This window comes from Elgaria multicarinata, chromosome 8 (genome assembly GCF_023053635.1).
Source record: "Elgaria multicarinata webbii isolate HBS135686 ecotype San Diego chromosome 8, rElgMul1.1.pri, whole genome shotgun sequence".
In the NCBI taxonomy this organism is placed as follows: domain Eukaryota; kingdom Metazoa; phylum Chordata; class Lepidosauria; order Squamata; family Anguidae; genus Elgaria; species Elgaria multicarinata.
The window spans coordinates 98,424,634-98,442,814 of record NC_086178.1 but is presented as its reverse complement, the minus strand read 5'-3'; the positions used below and the strand labels follow the sequence as shown (position 1 = coordinate 98,442,814).

General features: G+C 42.6%; 1 protein-coding gene across 1 annotated transcript in view; it reads right to left on the bottom strand.

Annotated features, from left to right (window-relative positions):
• FAM13C (family with sequence similarity 13 member C) overlaps nt 1-18,181 on the bottom strand; it is an 80,892-nt gene that overhangs the window by 60,430 nt on the left and 2,281 nt on the right. The window contains exons 2-3 of the mRNA XM_063133093.1: nt 4,480-4,536; nt 1,855-2,035 (exon numbers count right to left, since the gene is read on the bottom strand). Of these exons, the coding sequence (XP_062989163.1) occupies nt 1,855-2,035; nt 4,480-4,536 (238 nt within the window). The remainder of the gene's footprint in view (nt 1-1,854; nt 2,036-4,479; nt 4,537-18,181) is intronic.

Here is an 18,181-nt window from a genome sequence, read left to right as displayed (position 1 = left end):
CTGTCCGCGGTCCCACAAGTACTTCAACTGAGCCCAAGGACTCGGGCTCAGTTGAAGCAGCCGCGGGGCCGCAGACGGATACAGGTAAGACCCCCCCTCCCCTTTGCCCCCTTACCTGGCTCTGCTGCTGTTGCCGCACAGGCAGCAGCGGCAGGGCCAAATAAACCCCCCTTACCTTTTTTGCGGAGCTCCAGATCAAGGCGAAGGATTCGCCTTCACCTTGATCTGCTCCGCTGCTCCCCTGATCCTCTTTGCCTCCGCCTTAAGGGGAGGCGAAGCACCCTGATCCGCTTCTGCTTCTCCGGTCCAAGGGGAAGCGGAGCACAGCCCTATTAAGTAATGCTTACAATTTATTGCAGATATTGAATACCACATAGCTAAAAAAAAACCAACCCACTACTGTAATGTTCTCTTAGGCTGCAATCCAATACACATTTACCCGAGAGTGAGCCGCATTGTACATAGAGGGATAACTGTGTAACCATGCATAGTTTTCAGAGTTAGAAATTGAGTCATTACAATTTCATTGATGATTCTGTACTAGAAAGCCAGACAATGCCCTCACAAACATAGTGCGCTGTACAGTTCCAACTCTTATTATACAACAAAACAGCTAAGCTGAAATTACTGGAGGAATTCACCAGCTACAAACAGATAGAACAAGAAAGAAAGAAAAATATATTGCAAAATTAATCATTAACAAATATATTGTTTCGAAAATATTTTTAAAAACCTGTGGCTACTGAAGTGAAGAACTATGGGTTTTCAACCAGGTACTGAGACAAAAACTCTCAAATCTCTTTCACTGTGACAAAATGTAATTTCTTTTTATCACATGGCTAAGAATCAGCTCCACACAGAGGTGTGCCTTTCAGGCTAATGTTATGCTGGATAGGTTTACTAGCCATGGGGCAAGGTATCAACTGGTGGTTGGTAGCAAGAAGTAGTTTTAGCACAGTGCAATAACTGCTTCTGCTCAGAGCCCTGAAATCAAGACATGATCATCTGTTTAGCACCTGAACAGGAAAAACCAAAGTGATTGCTGTGAATCCTGTATGTAATAATTGCTAATTGCATTGAAAGGGCTCAAGAAAAGTCCAAGATCACCTTCTGTGAGATTGGTCTTAAAGACTGGGAAAATACTATGCAGCCCAATCCAATCCATGTTACTTGGAAATTGAGTTCAATGAGACTTACTCCCTGGAAAGTGTGCACAGAATTGCAGAGTATCTCACACAGGGTGGGGTGGGGTGATGGTGTCCCAAATCCTTAGGAAAAGACAAACACAATCTGGATCTTTGCAGGGTTGGGCCTTTTTCAAATTAGGTCAGGCCCAGGCCTTTAACTAAGGGGCAAGAACAACTATGGGGCACTTTGCCAAGTAGAGTTTAAGCAGTGTTAGTAAGCAAACCAGAACAGGTGAGGGCAGCAGAGTCTGAGATGTGCACAGTGCTTTGTGGCATAGATAAGGCCTGCTGGCAGGAAGCGGAATATTATACAGCAGCCTTTCCCATCATGGTGCCCCCTAAAAATGCGGACTGCCACTCCCAAGATTCTGCTATATAAGCAAATGAAATGGGGTCTATCACAGTGGAGAGAGATGGAGCAAGTCAAAGAGCCAGTAAAATGAGTGGGGTTTCTGGGGTCCTGTTGTAGCCTAGCTCCTGGAAAGACTGGTTTCAGATGGGTTATGGCTGAAGGCCCTAACACTTATTTATATCATTCTGATCACCAAGGGATGCAAGTTGCCACAATGATAAAAAAAATAATTGCCACCATTTTGCATCTAAAGGGTGTTTCTTCTACTGATCTGCATCATAAAATTACAGTGCGAACATGAAAGCTTATTATTACCTGGCTTTCTTCATGTTTTTTCCCATTTTCTGTTTTTGAAATAGATGTGGGCTTTCTGGATTTTAAGTTCCCCATTCCAACCCTTAATGTGCCATCACAGGGTGTCTGAGTGTCTTGGAACACTGCCTGGTTTTCCTCTAAGACTATAGCTTTGTCTGGGTAGTTTTCCTTGTTTTCATCTCTAGAAGGAAATAAAAGCAAATTTTAAAGGCACTGAGAAGAATTTTAAGTCACCAAAAGATTGAGCAAAAATGTGATGCTCAAAATATCATGCTCATAATTTATTTTTAGATTACTTCTTTTTTAAACTACAGCAAGCCCCCATTTTTTCTCCTTTTTAATTAACATTTTAGGGTACAACTGTGTACAATGTAATATTTTTAAAGATACCAAAATAACACCTCAATGCTGAGTGTGTTGTGTTTTTTTAATCAGACCATACATCAGCCCTGCACAATTTAAGAAACTGCCTTATTCCAGGTCAGACCACTGGTCCAACTGGGCCAGTACTGTCTAGTCCAGGGGTGGGCAACTTGACACCCTCAGGATGTTTTAGCCTACAATTCCCACCAGCCCCAGCTGGCAGAGGCAAGGGTGAGGATTGGTGCTCAAGGCAGAAAACAATAAAATACTAAAACAAAATCTTAAGTAAAACATGCCATAAAAACAAGTATATTAAAAACACAATTAAAAACATAACAGTAAAAGAAATAAACAGTACCCAAACGATTAAAAAGCCCCTTCAGCAATAGACCAAATTAGATGCCAAAAGTCTGCCTAAATAAAAACATCTTTGCCCATCGGGCAAAGGACAACAGGAAGTGAACCATCCTAGCCTCGTTTGGGAGAGAGTTCCAGAGCCTGAGAGGGCCCACTGAGAAGACCCTCTGAGGTAGGGGTTGCTGGTCAAAACATCTGGAGGGGATACAAGTAGCCCATCCCTGGTCTAGTCTGACTGGCAGCAGCTTACCAGGAACACTGGGCATTTGATCTCCCCCATCACCAACTACCTGGTTCTTGCTGCTGGAAATGCCACAGATTGAAAATGGAACCTTCTGCTTTCCAAGCATGTGGCCTGCCACTGAGCGATGGTCCTTCTAAGCAAAACCCATCAAGCAAAACATGGCCCACCAAGTGCTTCATCAATCTCCTGGTCTCGTCACTTCCCCGGGACCACAAAAACAGATGTTTACAAACATGTATCTGCAGGTTTGGCTTAATGGTCATAAGTTCTGCAGGCCCACCATGGGTTTTACCCAGGATCTGCCTTCTGTTCATCAAAGGGCTCTGTTCACGGAAGGTGCCCTGGCCTCATGTTGGGGAATCCACCCCCCTCTGCCTCGCCTCATAGCTCGCCCCATTTAGCAGGGTCCCCTGCCCTGACGCACTGTATAGCATCTGCTGTAGGGAAGAGGTAATGGGGGAAGTCTGCTTCCTCCTGCCCAATTGTGCATGCCTAAATATGGATCCTATACACTTACATCCCATTCTTATTTCAGAAAACTCTGGGAGTTTACCTGGGAGGATCCCAAACAATTTCCTATCCAGCAGTGACCAGGTTAAGAGACAGCTTCAACAAATGACAACATCATGTGGCCACAAGCCATTTCCAGGGAAATACATACTAGTTCTAAGAGAACTTCCTGTAACAGCTTGTGAAGCTGGTAAGCATGATTTGCCTTCACATAATTTGCCTTTTTCTCCTGTTTAATTCTACTTCTATATAGGGAGGCCACTTAAGTGTTGCCAAAAAAAAAAAGGAAATGCATCACCAAAAGAGGATAAAAGAAGGCGCATATTTACATAAAATTTGCAGATGCTTGTTGGTATGTCTAGATGCAAATTTAGAAATAATTACTATAATCTAAATAGAAATACAGTGCATCTCACCATTGTGGCGGGAAGACAGATCATGTGACCAGTGGGCTTGTTCAGTCGGCTGTGTAGGTACTAACTGTTGATGGGCAACTTCAAGGTCCCTTCTGATATTTTTTTATCTTTAAACCAGACTGAAGACTGGTTTAGACTAGACTAGCGAGGACTGCCCTTTGACAGCCATTCAGATAGACTGACCTCTGTAAAGTAGAGCAATCTGCTCCCAAATATAAAAGAGAAATAATATTTCCAGAAATATCTAATTATTCTCAAGGTAATGGCCCTTCATTTGCAAAATCCCCCCCTTTTTTTTTAACTGGGGACGTGTTAAATTCACCTGTAGAATTTTACAAGTCACACTGAAATGTTTAACGTTCCTCGAAAGCCCCAGGTTTCTCTGCCCAAGGTAAAACTTTAAAATTTGCTTCACATTTTGCAGAATTCAGTGAATAACAATGGATCAAGGGTAGGGACATCCTATATTACTAGAATTCAGTTTTATAATAGTGTATTATAACATTATTATTATTACCATTAGTATTATTATTGCCACTGCAGTCCTACATACACTAGGCCTGGCCTCAAATCCCCATGCAGCTAAGGAGATTTGCAGTCATTTTGCAGTTCCTGTGAATACCGTTCTTGAAAAAAAGTCTTTTTTTAAAAAAAAAGAAATGAAAAAGAGGAATTAAAAGAGAGATCTGCTTGCTGCATTTTTTTTAAAAAAATAAAAATACAATAGCAATATACCTGTGAATGGAATTGGTTGTTTGGTCCTCATGTACAGACTCTGTATCTTCGCCACACCTTGAAAATGGATATAAAATAATTATTGACTTTCTGGCAAGTTTCTGCTAGTCAGGTTACTCTACCTTTCAGGCAGCTAACATGTTCACTCTTAGATCACAAACAGGGGCTGATAAATAAAGCAATTCATTTTCATAAGGTCTTTTCATAAGGTAAAAGCAACAATTCCTCTCAATTTATCCACACTGACAGCAGAGTTTCTTCCTATGCCGGCACTCTTACTGGAGGGCAGCAACCCAATTCTATGCCTCTCTCCAGATACTAACCCACTAGTATTGTGAAATGAGTTGTGCCCAAGGAAACCCTCGAAGGAGGAAGGGGAACAGGAACCCAGTGTGGCGTAGTGGCTAAACTGTTGGACTGGGAGTCAGGAGATCTGGGTTCTAGTCCCCGATCGGCCATGGAAACCCACTGGGTGACTTTGGGCCAGTCACAGACTCTCAGCCCAACCTACCTCACAGGATTGTTGTTGTGAGAACAGAATGGAGAGGAGGATTCTGTATGCTGTCTTGGGTTCCTTGGAGGAAAAAAGGCAGAATATAAATGTAATAAATAAATAAGTCATCCTACCACTTTCTCCTCACTGCCAGCCATTTAAGCATGAACAAAACTAAATTCCCAAATAGTGCTTGGTGCAAGATCTATGCCGAGTCCTGGCAGGGTGAGGAGCCCTCGCTAAAAAAAAAAGTCTCAAAGGTGTCTGGAATGAACTCTAGGCCCTAGAGTCTAAGGTACTGGCATTCTAAAGAACGAGCGGTCCCCTTTTAAGTATTTTTTTCTTCGTTCAGAATTAACAACAGGTTGAAATTCGGATGCTTCTGAAGTCAGTGGTAACATTCCTGTTGCTTTTGAGGAACTGATCTCACCTATACAGACTATGTTACCTTAAAGTTTTCCTGTATTTGAGCTAGGAACAGTATAACCCCACAAACACAATGTTCACTGTAAAAATATGAGAACATTACATCCTTTGCAAGTGTTTAACAACAGAGCAATTTCGCATGTTGTAAGCAAGCAAGAGGACAGGATGCATGAATAACTTGTGCTTCCTCTTTTATGTGCCTAGGTGAATGTTGCGCACATCTCTACCGGGGAGTGCCACTTGCACGTGGTGCTCACGTCCTCTCACCTTGGGGGAGTTGCACAACTCAAAAATACCATTCCAAATTTCACTTGGGAGACCAGATTGGGGAGCGGGGAGTGGAAATCCCAGAAATTCCCTATAATGGCCCACCTTGGGATATATTTCAAGATTAAACTGCAAAAGAAGCAATGTATTTTAAAGAGCCTTTGTCTTTGTTGTGATTATCTTTCTTATATCTCATAATAAGTTATCAACCTAGCCCGTGTTAGACATCCAAGTCAGTGTATACTTAGTATATTAGGGTCACCATATGAAAAGCAGGACAGGGCTCCTGTATCTTGAACAGTTGCATAGAAAAGGGAATTTCATCAGGTGTCATTTGTATGCATGTCACACCTGGTGAAATTTCCTCTTCATCACAACAGTTAAAGCTGCAGGAGCTATACTGCAGCTATACTGTGACCAGATTTAAAAGAGGGCAGGGCTCCTGCAGCTTTAACTGTTGTGATGAAGAGGAAATTTCACCAGGTGCGACATGCATACAAATGACACCTGATGAAATTCCCTTTTCTATGCAACTATTAAAGATACAGGAGCCCTGTCCTCCTTTGCATATGGTCATCCTAACTATATAGACTCATTTAACTGCTTATAGCTATAACCACTTGGAATATAGAACTGTTGAATGGCTGGAGGTTGGGTCCAGATTTAAGTTGGATCCACTGCACGTGGCCTTTCCCACCCTGTCCTCACAGCAGCCTTCCTGTCCCCTGAAAACGCTACATGGAGAATCAGGAAACCCTGCTGAATGAGGTGAGCTGTGGTGTGTGGGTGGGGACAGTGGATGCCCCAGAACTGGGTGGAGGGGCTTTCCGAGAGCAGAGCATTTCCTCTTGCGGAAGGCAGATCTTGGATCCATCCCCAGAAATATATGTACTCCTGAAAAATGATCATGTGTGGTCTGAAACATGGTGGGGGAGGACTGCCATCTCTAAAAGACACCCTGATCACTCTCCTCTTGTCACCTTATGCAGAAAATGTGGAAAGAGGTTGCATGAACCACTCACGCTTTCTCTCACCACACCACACCCTTTCTTTGTCAATCTATACAGCCGCCCTTACTTTGTACTCTGAATATTTTAAGTAATAACTAGCACACAACAGTCACAATCTTGCAAAAGCTTTTCCTGCTGAAACCTTAAAAAAATGAAGAGAACCTACACAAGATCATAAAAGTGATTAATTAATTTTCAGTGTTTTGTCTGCTGTCTTATTCTCGCTCACCTGGGAAGAAGTCTCATTGAATCCAACAAGTACTACACATTTCTAAAAGAAGTCACAGCTCAAGTCTGTCTGGAACACATTTGCTCGGACAAGGAGCAATGACTACCATTGTCCCAAACCCATACGAATTTATTTATTTACTTATTTATTTGACTTGTACTCTCTCTTTCTAAAAATGGCACCGGTTAGTTGTAGTTACTCAGTGTTGATGAAAAGGCACTCTACACATTCTCAAATTCTTCATTATTATTATCCTGATCTTCAAGCTATATTCATATAATGGAGGCTTCAACAGGAGAAGTCCACAGTGAATGCACCAGCAAATAGGAAAACTAGCAAGTACGAATATGCTCATGATTAATACCAAAGGGGAAAACTTCCAGTAAGGTTTTAAATTAACTGAAAATAAAATAAAGCAAACACTTAACACTATTAAAGTTTCTGAAACTACACATTCCCAGAATCCTTGGGGAGAAATACAAAATAAATATTTAACGTGATTAAGCAGTGACTAGAAAATAAAGGCATCGCTTAGTACAGTCCCAAAAGAAGGAAGCAGTAAAGCATATCAATGGCTTCAATGGCTATCTGTTTAAATCAACCTGTCTCCGCCAGGTTGGCAGTTCCGCACATATAGCAAGTGGCCACCTTTTACGCTTACGTTTCACAGTACTTCTTGCTTGCTGCACACAGCAGAACCACCAGGGCAGGAGTCTGGGGCAGATGTCAAGGGCCCCAGTCAGCAAAATGAGCAGGAGGGCCCCCGAAATGCAGCAAGGCTGGCTTATCACATTACACATTAACATAGAAAAAGGGCGAGGCCTAAGCAACCATCCAGAATCTAAAATTACTTAACTGCGCCACTGGCTGCCAGAGGAACCTATTGCAGTCTGCATTTTGGTTGTTTAGTCCACTGTTGGTAAGACCTATCTTATTAGGAATATGGTAACATATATACTCCATAATCATTCTTCGTTGGGAAGATGTCGGTACTGTCCTCTTTCTCTCCAAAACCTGCTGCTGTTAAGTGTTTAAAGTAGTACTCAACCTCATAAACAGTCCATGTTAACCCACCTTTCTTTTGTTGAAATCCATTTAAGATGTTTCAGGTTGCTAAAATGGTTAGAGTCCTTCCACACCAGGTAGAATCCTTTAATGCATTCCAAACATACAAGAGAAGGCTACAATGTTTAGACCATTTTTTTAAAAAGACACCTAAGAGGGAGGACAAGGACATGATAGAGGTGTATAAGATTATGCACGGTGTGAAGAAAGTGAAGAGAGATACGTTTTTTCTCCTCTCTCTTTCATAATACTAGAACTCAGGCTCATCCAGTGAAACTGATCAGCAGTAGATTCAGGGCAGATAAAAGGCAGTATTTCTTTACACAACACATCTTTAATTTATGGAATTCACAAGATGTTCTGATAGCAGATGGCTTTAAAAGGAGATTAGACAAATTCATGGGAAAAAATAAATCTCTCAATAACTCCTAGTAATAATGGCTGAATAGAAGCCTTCCCCAATATGATGCCCTCCAGATGTTTTAGACTATGATCCCCATCCGTCCCAGCCAGCATGAACAGTTGCCAGGGATGATGGGAATTGTCATTCAAAACATCTGGGAGGCATCTGGTTGGGACAGCTGCTGTATGGAATGTCCCAGTTCAGAGGCAGTACCAGCAACAACAGGAGAGAGACATTACATGACACGAATTCCAAAACAGTTAAGAGTATTTCCGTACTACTTAGATATTGACCAGGGCTCATGGTGGCTCGTGGCACCTGCACGCACCATGTTTCCTACTCAGGCCCCAGCCATGGCTTGTCATATTGGGTGAACCTAGCAAAGGGAGTTGTTGGTGTGGTTAACAAACTATCACAACACTAAAACAGCCCATCGGTTCTGGAGGTTTTGTTAACCGTCGCCGGGTTCACATAATATGACAAGCTGCAGTCATGGCTTGAATATTCAAAATGGCCACCCACACACATTGCTAAGCCCTGAGGGTTAATTAACCCAAGGTGGCTTAACATGATGTGAGAACATGTCCATTGAAATGTGGTATATCCATAGCCCCAATCACCCTAATTATTTCTCTCTCTCTCTCTCTCTTTTTAGAATCCTCAGTTTATTCTGTCCAATTTCTGTATCAGTTTGCAATTCTTTTTTTAAAAAGTGTGAAAGGAAATTTCATACATTCTTGCATGCATTTCTTCTAATATATACATTTTTGTATGCAACATTCCCTAGTATATGCATGTTTGGAAGCGGTTTTCCCTTATATGTTGTTTTTATATCCCATGCATATATACATTTTTATACACATTTTTTGTTCAAAGAACTACGTTGCAAAATTCTGAAAAGTTCAAATATTGAACTATAACTGTGTTCTGGTTTACATATTGATTTGGGAAGTGCAAATCAATATGTAATTGATTTGCACTTATCAAAATACAAAGTGAACCAAATTCACCCCCATCTCTAGGCAAAACTAAGGATATTATGAGACCCAGTGTTAGGGTGACCATATGAAAAGGAGAACAGGTCTCCTGTATCTTTAACAGTTGCATTGAAAAGGGAATTTCAGCAGGTGTCATTTGTATATATGGGGAACCTGGTGAAATTTCCTCTTCATCACAGCAGTTAAAGCTGCAGGTGCCCTGCCCTCTTTTAAATCTGGTCACAATATAGCTGCAGTATAGCTCCTGCAGCTTTAACTGTTGTGATGAAGAGGAAATTTCACCAGGTGCAACATGCATACAAATGACACCTGCTGACATTCCCTTTTCTATGTAACTGTTAAAAGCCCTGTCCTCCTTTTCATATGGTCACCATACCCAGTGTGGTGTAGTGGCTAGAGTGCTGGACTGGAACTTGGACTGGAACTTCTAGTCCCCAGTCGGCCATGGAAGTTCACTGGGTGACTTTGGGCCAGTCACAGACTTTCAGCCCAACCTACCTCACAGGATTGTTGTTTTGGAGATAAAATGGAGAGGATTATGTATGCCACCTTGGGTTCCTTAATGAGGGGAAAAGGCAGGATATAAATGTAATAAATAAATTATAGTTACCTCATAATAGGGGACAGTGGAGGGCAAGCCAAATTACACTTGAAACAAAAAGTTGGGGTGCAGGAATTGTTTTGTCCCTTCATTAATTTGAAAGGCTGCGTAGAACCAGGCCTTCTTCCAGGATAGTCCATTTGATTTCCCCTCCCCCAGTTTTCTAGATCCCACCCCACAACTGTCAGTCAACATTGTGCAGCCAGATGACTAGAATCCCTTTGAGGGGGTTTTCCCCCCTAAAGAATTGTTGTACTTGGTTCTCCCAAGCCCGCTGATACCTCCCTCCTGAGTATCGTTTTGGCAACCTAAGGAGAATAAGAACACTTGGGAGAATTAAAATCACTATTCATAAATATAAGACAGACCTGCAACAAAATGTTGCAGTGTGGTGTGCTCCTATGCATATATGCACACAAGCACATAAACACACACACACACACACACACACACACACACACACACACACCAATTTCAAATTGGAAATTGGCTAGTTTGATCCAAAAATGCGAAACAAAGAAGATTGCCAGAAAAAAAATCCTCCCCTGGGTCTTGCTATTAAGTAGCTTTGTAATTAATTTTTATGATTTACTCCTCGAATACAGCCAGCTTCCCAAACTGGGTTATCAGCTAGATCAATATAAATACTGCCATTAGCTGCACACACATATATCCTTTTGGACATAGCAGCTGCTGTGCTGGGATTTGGAGTATAAAGATGCAAGCTTTCTGGCCCCATGAAAACACATTTTCTTGAAGGAAAACACGAATTCCCTGAGCACAACCAGTGTTCCAGGTTCTAATCGCATAGGAATATATATTGGTATGCCCAATCACATACACAATCTATGCTTCGATATACATGTTAGCAACCAAATAATGCTTGGGAAGGTTACTATAGCTTGTAACTCTCTAGCAGTGGTTGGCTTCTAATGTCCTGTCTGAGCAACATTCTGAACAGGGATTCAGACACAGAGTGTCATGCCTTGTCCTTTTCCCCCCTTGCATAAATGGAGCAAATATCACTTACTCTGGGAATAGGACTCTGGGAAGCAGAACAAGTCATCACAAAACTTCATTAAGAACCAGGGCTCACATTACTCTGCCCACAAGAATGTTGCCAAAAACAGCATCCCTGCTGTTAGGTTCTCTCCATCAGCTTTAACATATAAAGAATATTTTCAAATAGACAGCTGTCATCCCAAAGAGGATGATGGTGACTCATTCTCGGTGTGGCGAGCATCATGAGTGGAGTAAGATATTCTAGATGTTACACCTATATGTTACACCTGGGAGAATGGAGGACCAGCTCTGGCACCGCTAACTTCTACAGCATCTTCGAAACCAGGAGAACACATGCTTTGGGTTTTATGGGGGCAATCCTATGCTTGTTTAGATAGGAAAAAAGGCCTAAAACTCCCAGCATGCCCCAGCCAGCTATGCTGAGAGCTATAGGACTTTTTTCCTGTCTAAATATGCATAGGATTGCACCGTAAGTGACCATAGGGTAAATTAAAAAAAGGAACAAATGCTTTTGTTTTCGTAGAATAGGCTTTTTTTTCTTGAACATCAACTTAATGCATGCTATATCTGCTGCATGGAGGAGTGAGTCAAGGTATACCAGTGGCAATGGCAGAAAGCCATTGAGCAAAGGTCAGCAGGCAAGATCTTTAGCATGACTGAAGCACCCCGATATGTCTAAGACTCACTAAAAAGTGGAGAGTGAAGGGCGTAAGCAGTATCTTGGCCAACTTCTTGGCTACGATGAGGAAGGAAGGAAACAGGGCAATATATTTTGGAAATGCTCCTGTCAAGTTGGCAGCACTGCTGATGTGTTGCTTTACTGAGAAGCTCAGCCATGATGGCTTTTATACATGTGTAATTTTGATTTGGTATTTGTGTTGGTATCATAGAATCATAGAACAGCAGAGTTGGAAGGGGCCTATAAGGCCATCGAGTCCAACCCCCTGCTCAATGCAGGAATCCACCCTAAAGCATCCCTGACAGATAGTTGTCCAGCTGCCTCTTGAAGGCCTCTAGTGTGGGAGAGGCCACAACCTCACCAGGCAACTGATTCCATTGTCGTACTGCTCTAACAGTGAGCAAGTTTTTCCTGATGTCCAGCTGGAATCTGGCTTCCTTTAACTTGAGCCCGTTATTCCGTGTCCTGCACTCTGGGAGGATCGAGAAGAGATCCTGGCCCTCCTCTGTGTGACAACCTTTTAAGTATTTGAAGACTGCTATCATGTCTCTCCTCAATCTTCTCTTCTCCAGGCTAAACATGCCCAGTTCTTTCAGTCTCTCTTCATAGGGCTTTGTTTCCAGACCCATTATCATCCTGGTTGCCCTCCTCTGAACACGCTCCAGTTTGTCTCCGTCCTTCTTGAATTGTGGAGCCCAGAACTGGACGCAATACTCTAGATGAGGCCTAACCAGGGCCGAATAGAGAGGAACCAGTACCTCACGTGATTTGGAAGCTATACTTCTATTAATGCAGCCCAAAATAGCATTGGCCTTTCTTGCAGCCATATCGCACTGTTGGCTCATATTCAGCTTGCGATCTACAATTCCAAGATCCTTCTCGTTTGTAGTGTTGCTGAGCCAAGTGTCCCCCATCTTGTAACTGTGCATTTGGTTTCTATTTCCTAAATGTAGAACTTGGCATTTATCCCTATTAAATTTCATTCTGTTGTTTTCAGCCCAGCACTCCAGCCTATCAAGATTTTTATTATTTTATTTTTATTTTTATTTTTATTTATTACATTTTTATACCGCCCAATAGCCGAAGCTCTCTGGGCGGTTCACAAAAATTAAAACCATCATAAAACAACCAACAAATTAAAAATACAAATACAAAATACAATATAAAAAGCACAACCAGGATAAAACCACGCAGCAAAATTGATATAAGGTTAAAATACAGAGTTAAAACAGTATAATTTAAATTTAAGTTAAAATTAAGTGTTAAAATACTGAGTGAATAAAAAGGTCTTCAGCTGGCGACGAAAGGAGTACAGTGTAGGCGCCAGGCGGACCTCTCTGGGGAGCTCATTCCACAACCGGGGTGCCACAGCGGAGAAAGCCCTCCTCCTAGTAGCCACCTGCCTCACTTCCTTTGGCAGGGGCTCACGGAGAAGGGCCCCTGTAGATGATCTTAAGGTCCGGGTAGGTACATATGGGAGGAGGCGTTCCTTCAAATAACCTGGCCCCAAACCGTTTAGGGCTTTAAATGTCAATACCAGCACTTTGAATCGGGCCCGGACCTGGACTGGCAGCCAATGAAGTTGTAAAAGGACTGGCGTAATGTGATCTCGCCAGCCAGTCCCTGTTAGTAAACGGGCTGCCCTGTTTTGTACCAGCTGAAGCTTCCGGACCGTTTTCAAAGGCAGCCCCACGTATAACGCATTGCAGTAATCCAAACGAGAGGTTATCAGAGCATGGATAACTGTAGCTAGGCTATCACTGTCCAGATAAGGGCGCAGTTGGTATATCAGCCTAAGCTGATAAAAGGTGCTCTTTGCCACTGAGTTCACCTGTGCCTCAAGTGACAGTTCTGGATCGAAGAGCACCCCCAAACTACGGACCCGATCCTTTAGGGAGAGTGCAACCCCGTCCAGGACAGGGCAAACATCACCTCGCCGGACAAATGAACCACCCGCTAACAGTACCTCCGTCTTGTCTGGATTGAGTCTCAGTTTGTTAGCCCTCATCCAGTCCATTACCGTGCCCAGGCACTGGTTCAGAACAGTCACTGCCTCACCTGGGTTTGATGAAAAGGAAAGGTAGAGCTGGGTGTCATCCGCATATTGATGACACCTCAGTCCACATCTCCGGATAAGATCACTTTGAAGTTTGTTTCTGTCTTCCAGGGTATTAGCTATCCCACCCAATTTTGTGTCATCTGCAAATTTGATAATGATTCGTCCAAATCATTAATAAAAATGTTGAAGAGCACTGGGCCCAGGACTGATCCCTGCGGTACCCCACTCGTTGCCTCTCCCCAGTTTGAGAAGGTTCCATTGATAAGTACTCTTTGAGTCCGATTCTGTAGCCAACTGTGAATCCACCTAATAGTTGTTCCATCTAGCCCACTTTTAGCTAGTTTGTTAACTCAAGAAACTTGTTCAGTATATCTTTTACTGAGGGGTTAAAGACTGCCTGAGTAAGGTTCTCATGGCAGCCAGGAGCACGAGGATCCTGACGTTAGTATGCTAGCCTACCTAGCTTTATCTTACTTGAAGTTCATGGCCTATAGGTCCTCTGCTGTAACTGAATGAAAAGGAATTGCCCTCCTACACTATACAAAGCTTGGGAGCTCCAGATACATGCAACAGCCTTCCTGACTGACAGGTACCCTCGTCAAGCAACCCATGAGGGTACCTCTAAATTGGCGGGTAAAGCTGCCAGTCTAGGCCATAGTACTGAAGTATTTCAGGGTCCCAAGCCAAGCAGAACCATACTCACTTCCCTTCGTTGGCCCCTTGGCCTATTTTCTCCTTTGCCTCTTTCCATCTTTGTCATTTTTCTCAGAGCATTCAGGATCAGAGGAGAATAGTTCCAGAGCTTTCCATTTCAAATATTTTTCCAGCAGTGTTCTGCAGCTTTTTGTAGGGCTCCAGGGTCCCTATAACCTAGCCTGCCCATCCATTCAGCCTCACTGTCATTGTCTATGACCAAGGGTTTAACCCTCTTAAATCAGTCAGTGACTATGACACATGGTGGACCTCCGTCTCATCCTAGCTTGTGATCAGAAGCCTTTGGCTGGAGGATAGCCAGTGTCCACTGTAAGTTATCAAGTCTCTGTGACTAACCAGGAATCAAGGTCTCTTACTCTGAAAAAGGTAAATATACCTGCTTTGACTCTCATTCTTTCTCTTTCTCCTGAAATGGCTCTAAATCTATCCATTCTGCCCCACCCTTTGCCAATGAAACTCAAAATACCCAGGTTGCATTCAGCCTCCACAACCCTGCCTTGCCATTTCCTTAGCATCCTCCTTGCTCCTTATTTGGTGAACTCTAACCCTCTGCCTCTGTCTCTTCTTCTCTACCTGTATTATCTTTATTATTAGGAACAGTCTGCCAGTGCTGTGTCTTCTTCCTTCTTGGACCAGTCACATCTGGAATCATGCAATGAAAAGGATGACATCACAATCCCATGCAGCCAATTAGATCTGGCTACATGATGAGGCCACTGAGGACAAGTAAAGTTACTGAGAGTGAGGGCAAGGAATAAGTGTACATTTTCACAAGAAGAAACTGCTGGAAAGGAGGAGGTGTATTTTGGCACTTTTAAAGTGTCGGCTGACCCTACATTTCTGTTATGCTATGGATTTAAAATGTTCCCAGAATCTAGAACATAAAGAAGCTATATGAAACTATTTTTGTCCCTGACATTTTGCTTCTTACATTGAGTCAAAAGTTCTGAGTGAAGAAAGCCTTGATATCAAATTTAATGCAGAATGAAAATTCTAGGTTTGTTTAAAATTTATAAATTTATGGCTTGTCTTTCAGCCCCAAAGCATCTTACAATTAAAACTTTAAAACCACTTTTAAAGCTTTAAAATATCACCCACAGCAGAATTAAGTGCAGGAGACAATCTATATAAGAATGCGGTAGTGTAAGGCGTATTACTAGAGATCTAGTAATTTTGCTCTTTGTTTCTGTTTTAAACTGAAGCTTGGGCAGGGTAGATGTGCAGGAAACGTTGAAAGTTCAACAAAGTTCAAAGCTTGAGCTTTAATAGCGATTTATTTCCTGCATGCCAAGCAGGCAGGGTAGCCCCCCTGCCAGCGGGGTTATGGACAGCCCTGTGGGTGCAGCCACACAGTTAGGCTGTCGTCACCAGGGGGGAGGGGGGAGGGGCCGGAGGCAGCCAATAGCATGTCTAAAACTGTTCAAAGAAGGAGCCAGTCTAACCACCCTTGGAAGAGAGTTCAACAGACAGGGTGCTGCCATAAAAAAGGCCTTGCCTGTCTTCCCACTAACCTAGCCTCTCTTAGTGGCAAGACAGGCAGAAGGGCATCCTAGGAAGATCTTAACTACAGGCAGGTTCATGATGATGATGATGATGGTGATGATATTTGTATCCCGCCTTTTGCCCAATGCCGGGCCTCATATGGGAAGAGGCAGTTTTTCAGAAATCCTGGCCCCAAACAGGGCTTTATAGGTAAATATCAGTAGCTTGAATTGTGCCTGGAAACAAATTAGAAGCCAGTGTAATTGATACCAGACTGGTGTAATATGGTCAACAAAGCAATGCATTTTGCAACAGTCATGGTTTCTGAACACTCTTCAAGGGCAGCCCCATATAGAACACATGGCAATAATCTAAACATGGGAGCCCCATTCTGTGTAATGGTTAACATATGCACTTCAAGGGCTAGCTGAGGAGTGAGGGAAGAGGGTTCTACAGAGCTCTGCCACTCCTTCTACCAATGTGGAGATGTACTGTGTTTTTCAGCCCTAATAAGTGTGCATAGAACTGCAGCCTTAAAGACTTTTAACTCAATTTAGAATATTCCAGTAATGTCATAAAAATGCTATTTTACTAAATACATTAAACAGTGACAGGACTACAGGAAGCCACAGATATCTGGCATCTTCACAAAAAGTGATCTACAGTAAGGGTCATAGAAAGTATAAATTGCACAAGCCAGCTAAGCCATGAACAAAGAAGACAAAACACCATCTTACAGCTTCAGACCCTCCCCCCCCCCCCCCGTCTATTGTATGTGGACAGTTTACAAGGTCATTGCAACAGTCAGCGAACGTGAAGTGCTTTGAACATTCTTACAGAGCAATCCTAGCCATGTCTACTCAGAAGTAAATTTCACTGTGTTCAGTGGGGCTTACTTCTAGCTAAGTGTGCAGAGGATAGCAACCTAAAGCTCTATAAACTAGGGCAGGATCTACATGGCTGCTTTAAAACGGTTTATAACAATTTTGACAACTCTTGGGGCCCACGACACACTCCACATACAGTTTTCAAAATGTTTTCAAAGTGTTTTCTCCTGCTTGGTGTAGATCTGGCCTGGCTGATCTATAGCACACACCACATGCTGAACCACCATATTGAGTGGTTGTGTGTGTGTGTGTGATTCTGCCAGGTGCAACTGCATGGGCAAAAAGGGTGCCAAAACATTGAAAAATCAGCATATGTGCATGTAACTACATATCTAGGGATTTTTATTACCATATGTGCATATTTTGGAGTGGGACAGGGCTCCTGCAGCTTTAACTGTAGTGATGAAGAGGGAATTTCACCAAGTGCTGCATGCCTACAAATGACACCTGCTGAAATTCCCTTCTCTTTACAACTGTTAAAGATACAGGAGCCCTGTCCTCCTTTCCATATGGTCACCCTACACACACACAAAAAAAAAAAGCCTTCTTCCTGGTACAAATCACAGCCTGAGGGAGGTCATTGGGATCACAGCACAGAGGGAAAGGGTTAAATCCATCCTCTATTCTCCTGATCCAGAACACCCCCACCCTGAACTTGCTATTTTGATATTAAAAAGCAGTCATGTTAAATGTGAACATGCCTTTCATATAATGTCTAGTTTGAGTGCACCATCGTAATTGCAGATTTGCAAAAAGGGTCTGCAAATTTCATGCCATGAATGGCCCTATACATATGTACTTGTCATTTAAGGCCAAATAACATTAGGTCCTGTAGGTCTATTTGGCCTTTAAAACATTATGGCCAAAACAAAGGCAATTAAGGGGGCAGTTATCTTTTTATCCTAGAGAGGTTTTCCTGATCTAAATAGTCCGTAAAGTTGCTATTTGCCCTACTGGAAATTACATACAAAGAGATAATTTCTTTCCACAATGAGGCCAACAGCAGCTTCATGAGGGGCAATTTAGATCAGGGAAAGGGCGTAGCTGAGAAAAGAGTTAAACTCCCTATCATCTCCAGCACCATCACACCAAACCAATTCAGGTAGGCCTGCAGCTGATTGTAAAGGGAAATGAAACTATTGGTAGATTTCCTGCAGTTCTAAACTTGTGCACAATTGCTTTCTGAAGCTGCCTAAATTTGTTTTGCTATCTTGCTATGACCTTTGAGAGATATTTTTTTTCTTAGGCAGGGAGGGTTGATCATTGAGACTAGTATGGCATCAAATGTGGAGCGTAGTGATTGATTTCAGTTTGGTGCATGAGTCAAAGCTATACTGCTTCTGAGCCTGGAGGCTCCATTTAAATG